The sequence below is a fragment of the Oryx dammah genome, unplaced genomic scaffold (assembly GCF_014754425.2).
Source record: "Oryx dammah isolate SB20612 unplaced genomic scaffold, SCBI_Odam_1.1 HiC_scaffold_1, whole genome shotgun sequence".
Lineage (NCBI taxonomy): Eukaryota > Metazoa > Chordata > Mammalia > Artiodactyla > Bovidae > Oryx > Oryx dammah.
Genome location: NW_024070185.1, coordinates 43037587 through 43043586, shown reverse-complemented (window position 1 = coordinate 43043586; position 6000 = coordinate 43037587). Strand labels below are relative to the sequence as shown.

At 48.7% G+C, this 6000-nt stretch overlaps 1 protein-coding gene across 2 annotated transcripts in view; it reads left to right on the top strand.

Annotated features, from left to right (window-relative positions):
- The first annotated feature begins 4636 nt into the window (after positions 1-4636).
- The window catches only part of DMRT1 (doublesex and mab-3 related transcription factor 1), a 91990-nt gene continuing 90626 nt past the window's right edge, over positions 4637-6000 (top strand). For both annotated transcript variants that reach the window (XM_040247298.1, XM_040247261.1), the window contains exon 1: positions 4637-5002. In XM_040247298.1, the coding sequence (XP_040103232.1) occupies positions 4637-5002 (366 nt within the window). The remainder of the gene's footprint in view (positions 5003-6000) is intronic.

Here is a 6000-nt window from a genome sequence, read left to right as displayed (position 1 = left end):
GTATTAACTAATTTAGTTAATCCTAAAAATCCTTTGAGGTAGTTATTCTTATTACTCTCCTTTTACAGATGAGCTGGCTGAGTCATAGAGCAGTTAAGAAACTTGCCTAGTATCACACAGTTGGTATTCAAAGCCAAACATTTAATATGATGCTATATTGCCTCACTAAGAAAATAGTGTATTGTTTCTGATGGTGACAGTAATGCCTGTTTTTAAAAAATCAGATAATAAACAAAGTAGATGTATCACAGAACTATGATAACTGGAAAGCAAAACACATAATAATTCATTGTGAGACCAGCTTGGGTTCCAAATTCTAATGTTAAGAATGCTGGTGATCTGGGGTTGATCACAGGGCTGACAAGAGTCTGCAAGGCCCAAGCTCAGATGTCATTGCTTATCACCTGGCTACAAGGGAAGAGACAGGAGGGAGGGCACCAGAACATGGGCCTGCTCCCAAAGAAACATACAAAGTATAAGATTATCACTCATAATCCTATAACTCGTGGAGAATTAAATAAACTCCTCAAGCAGATATTAATATGCATTGGGTCCTATTTCAGAAATAGAACCATATTGTACATCCTGAGTTTTTTTTTTTTAGTTAAGATTTTAAATAGCTTCATTGAAGTATAATATATAAACCATAAAATTCTCTTGTTTTAGCCATACAACTAATTTTAGTAAATTTACAGGGTTTTGCAACCATTGTTGTGACCATTGTATCACCCCCTCAAAGATTCCTTATACACATTGGTACTTCCTCTTCATTCCTGGTCCGGCTTTGGAGCTGCTGCTCTTTCTGTATTGATTTGCTTATTCTGGACAGTTTGTATAATTGGGAACATACAAAAGAATTTGGGTTCTTTTATTTATCATAATGTTCTCAAGGCTCACTCTACTGCAGCATGTGTCAGCACACACCATCCTTTTTGATGACTGAATGATATTCCATTGTGTGAATATACCACTGTTGTTTATTCAGTCGCCTGTTAGTGGACATTTGGATTGTTTCAAATGAATAATGCTGCTATGATATTCACATACAAGTCTTTATATGGACCTGTTTTTATTTCTCTGTAGTAAGATATTTAGGAATGAAACTGTTGGGTCTTACGGTAAAATTTTCCAAAATTGTTGTGCCATTTTGCATTCTTACTAGCAATACGTGAGAATTCTAGTTTCTCCACATCCTAGCCAATATTTGCTACTGTCTATGTTTCTGAGTATAGCCATCCTCGTGGGTGTGACATGATATCGCATTGTTTTGATTTGCATTTTCCTAATGACTAATGATATCAAACATTTTTCCATGTGCTTATTGGTCATTCAAATATTTTCTTTGGTGAAATATCCATCCCAAAATTTGCCCATTCTTCAGTTGGTTTATCTTTTTATTATTGCATCACAAAAGTTCTTTATGTATTCTAGATATAAGTCATTCATCAGATATGTGCTGTATTTTCACTTTCTTAATGATATCTTTAGAAGCACGAAGGTTTTGAATTTTGATGAAGTCAATTTATCAACTTTTTCTTTCATTGCTTGTGCTTTTGGTATCATATCTAAGAAGTCTTTGCCTAACCCTGCCATGTTTTAGGATTGAACTCTCTTCTTCTTCCCACTTACCAGTATGCCCTGGACATCTTTCTACCTCAGTAAATACAGATCTGCACCATTATACTTCACAGTTTCGTTTTGCAAAGAAGGGAGGGAAGAAAGGAGACAACAGGGCCAAACTATTCAAAATATCCAGGACAACTCTTCATCCTTGAGGTCTTCCCACTTTCCTTTTGTATCGTCTTGTGTCTGGTACCTTCTCTGTGGTTTGTGAATAGAAACTTTATTAGGTTATTAATTTCATCACAACATTGTAGGTTTAATATCTTGGTCACACAGTTTCCTAGCCCCAGATTTCCTGTAGGAAGCTTAAGTCCCTCCATCACAGACTCTAGTGAGGGGATGCTCATAAGAAACATGTGTTCCCCTGTAATTTGGGATTTGACAGCTGCTGCTTCTGGCATTGACTTCATTCTCTGGAACTGGACTTGGCCTTGAGAGTGATGCAGCTTTGGGTAATGTATTAAAATGGAAATATGGAAAAAGAAAAGTAAATAGTAGATAACAGTAATTGGTATGTGTGTTTTAATAAAAGTCTGATGGATATTCCTGAACCAAATAGCGGTTATCATTTAACAAGCTCCAGATTGAGACGGATGGTTGCATCCTGGCCCCTGTCCTAAGTAAAGCTTTCCTGGCTTGATGGGTAGGATATGAGGTATCGTGTAAAGCTAGATGCTTCTTTAGGAAATAATTTTCAGAGTGAGGACACTAATGGAGAAAACCCAGGCTGAGGGAAAGAGCCTGTGAGAGAGGCCTCAGAATAAGAATGGGAAAAGCAGGCTAGATTTCAGAGCTCAGGGCTGAAAATGCTAATCTGCTAAAAAGTGAAATTCGCTTAGTGTAGTCCAACTCTTTGCGACCCCATGGACTATATAGTCCATGGAATTCTCCAGGGCAGAATACTGGAGTGGGTAGCCTTTCCCTTCTCCAGAGGATCTTCCCAACCCAGGGATCGAACCTAGGTCTCCCACATTGCAGGCAGATTCTTGCAGCTGAGCCACAAGGGAAGCCCAAGAATACTGGAGTGGGTAACCTATCCTTTCTCCAGGGAATCTTCCCTACCCAGGAATCTAATGGAGGTCTCCTGCATTACAGGCAGATTCTTTACCAACTGAGCTATAAGGGAAGCCTAATCTGCTAAACCAGGAGAAGGCAATGGCACCCCACTCCAGTACTCTTGCCTGGAAAATCCCATGGACAGAGGAGCCTGCTAGGCTGCGGTCCATGGGGTCGCAAAGAGTTGGACACGACTGAGTGACTTCACTTTCACTTTTCACTTTCATGCATTGGAGAAGGAAATGGCAACCCACTCCAGTGTTCTTGCCTGGAGAATCCCAGGGATGGGGGAGCCTGGTGGGCTGCCATCTATGGGGTCGCACAGAGTCGGACACGACTGAAGCGACTTAGCAGCAGCAGCAGCAGCAATCTGCTAAACCTGAGGGTCAATAGACAAACATTTTGATGAGAAGTCAAGTGGGATGGCAGGATCCTTTGGGGACCTAACTCCTACTATTAGGGCCAAGAATTTGAAACTCGAGTACTAACACTGGGGAAAAGCAAGTCAAGCAGGGGAGAGATATAAGGGCAGCCCCCAAGCCCCACCCCAACCCCTGCCTGGACAGTGGCCATCCCAAGATTAGAGACATGGCATTGAACAAAAAGGGTGTGTAAAAATCAACAAAAAGCTCAAGCTGATAGGTAAACTACTCAATATATGAGGCTGAAAAATGCAGAGGGAAATCTTTCAAAGTCCTTTAAGATGCAGCCTCAGGTCCTTAACTTCTGTTTTTCATGTGGAAAACAATACAAAGCCACTTCAGGAGCCAACTGCTGTGTGCATGGAATATGGAATTATACTGGAAGACTAAGAAACAGTGAGACCAGCTGGATGCTACCGCAGAGATTCAGGCATGAGAAGGGCTGGCTTTAGAGGGACACTTGGGTGTGCAGGAAGAATGGGTTGGATTTGCTGTGGAAGTGCAGAGAGAAGACAAGAATGGTGGGGACGGGCAGTGAGGGGAAGGCTGTAAGAGGATTTGGGGTTTGGGGAGGTATAATTAAAATCCACAGATCTTAAGTGTGGAGTGAATTTTGATAAATGTGCTCATCTCTGTCACGCGCAACCCCAACAGAGGTTTTTAAAAGACCGGATTTCCAGTGCCTGCAGATCCTAAGTGAGGCTGCTTCAAAGGCAAGAAGCTGTAAGCCACTGAAGAGAGAAGGACTAGAACTCTAGATTTGAAAGTTATATGCAGCCAGCAGGTGGAAATCTCTTGAGCAAGTGAACACAGGTGCAGGAAGAGGCAACTGGAGAACAGGCCAAATTTGGGGTGGGCATGGACCCACTCTCCCACTGTGGGTCTTATTTGCTGATATAAGTGCAGAGGCTTCTCTTTGTTCAGGCCTTCAGCCTCAGACTTATCTTAAATGAGGAAGAAACTGCTTTTTGAGCTGGCCTCTGCCAAAGTCTGTCCTATGGAACTTGCAGAAGGGCGTCACTGGGGGGAAGGGAGCGGGAGGATTCCAGAGGGGGGTCTGCACCTCCTCCCAGCAGCCTGCACAGCTACCTCGCTGAGCTGGAGCCCAGCTTCCTCGGTGCAGCGTGTTCTGGCAGCCGGCCGGGGCACCCCGGGGAGAACCTCTGCTCCAGGTGTGCGCTCGCAGCAGCCCTCCAGCAGCGCCCTCGGTGTTTGCAGACCCTGCAAGCTTGCACGCAGCGGGAGCCCAGTGGCTAGAATTGGGGGGGCGGTGGGCGTGACGGCGCTCCCTAGAGTTCTCTCCCGCCCAGGCAGTCCCGGGAACGTTCTAAAAAGTATCCAAAAGTTCTGTGCCGCGCGCGCGCGCGCGCAAAAAAAGGGCACAACCCCCCACCTCTCTGGGCGTTGCGAGTCCCGACCTCGCCAGTCCGGCTGCAGAACGTACGCGTCCTGCGCCTCCTCCTCGCCCGCCTCGCCGTCGGCCGGGTGACCCCCCTTGCAGCTACCGGAGAGCCTGCGCTTCTCCTTGGGGCACCATGCCCAACGACGATGCGTATAGCAAGTCCTCCGCACCGTCGGAGGCCCCGCAAACCCCGGGGGCACCACCGCAGGGCAAGGCCGGGGGCTTCGGCAAAGCGGCCGGGGCGCCGCTCGGGACCACTGGCGGCGACGGCGGCGGCGGCGGCGGCGGCGGCGGCAGCGGCGGCGACTCCGGCTCGGGAGCGTCTGGCATGGGCGCCGTCTCGAGCAAGAAGTCTCCGCGGCTGCCCAAGTGCGCGCGGTGCCGCAACCACGGCTACGCGTCGCCGCTGAAGGGCCACAAGCGTTTCTGCATGTGGCGGGACTGCCAGTGCAAGAAATGCAACCTGATAGCAGAGAGACAACGCGTGATGGCCGCGCAGGTGAGTGCGGGGGTCCGGAACCGGGCTTCAACCCCGAATTTTTCGAGTAAAGCCCCTCGGGTCCCTGGGGCGCCACGTGGGGCGCGGGTTCGGAAGGAAGGTGGCGGTGCTTGCCGACGGCCACTGCGCACTCGGGGCCGGGGGTCCTAGCCACGCTCCTATGCCGCGCTCCGAGGGCCTGGACTCGTCTCCGATGCTGCAGGCGGAGCCAGGGAGGTGCGGGGTTCACTCCGGATTCTTGACCCAGCGGGAATTGTGGGGTTCGCCCCTTCGGGGATCCTCTGGTTGTCTGACTTACTCTTTCAGAGCTACCTGAGAGTTGCAGGGTTCGCTCTGCCTGGGAGTCCCCGAGATCCCTAAACTCATCCTCCAGGAGAGAGTTGCGGGGTTCGCGCTGCTAGGGAAGGGGTCCCCAGGATCTCTGACCCCGCCTCCAGCAGCGAGTTGTGGTGTTCGCCCCTTCGGGGAGCCCTAGGCATCCGACCTCACTCTCTGAGCAGAGTTGGGGGGCTTGCTGCCTCGGATCCGTGACTCCGCCCGGAGCAGGGAGGTGCGCTCATAATTGGGGGTGGAGGGCAGTGTTGGACGGTGCCTTCTCAGGGTACTGGTTAGGCGGGAAGCAGAGACCCGGCCGGCCGCAGCTTCTGCGGATAACGCGTCGCGGCGGGAGTCTTTGCTTTTCTGGAAAAGTCGCCCTAACGGGCGCCGGCGCGGCGTGGTCCTCGCTGTGCTCTTGGCGCTCTTTTTCGTATTCGCCGCGGCGGATCCTGGCTCAGCCATTTTGAGCACTAGGAAAATTTCATTTGCCCTTTAAAGTTTGCTGTCTCGACCGAAGATATTCAAGTACAGGTTACTTTGAGTGTGTTTTAAAACACACTTAAGAATTTTAAACGTCCACGCAGAGGAGAAAATGCAAGCGTTTGAGGTTTTGTCTGCTGCTCCTGGTGTGTGTGTGTTTTTTTTAAAGCGTCCTAAGCAGGGCAGTACTTTTGTACCTT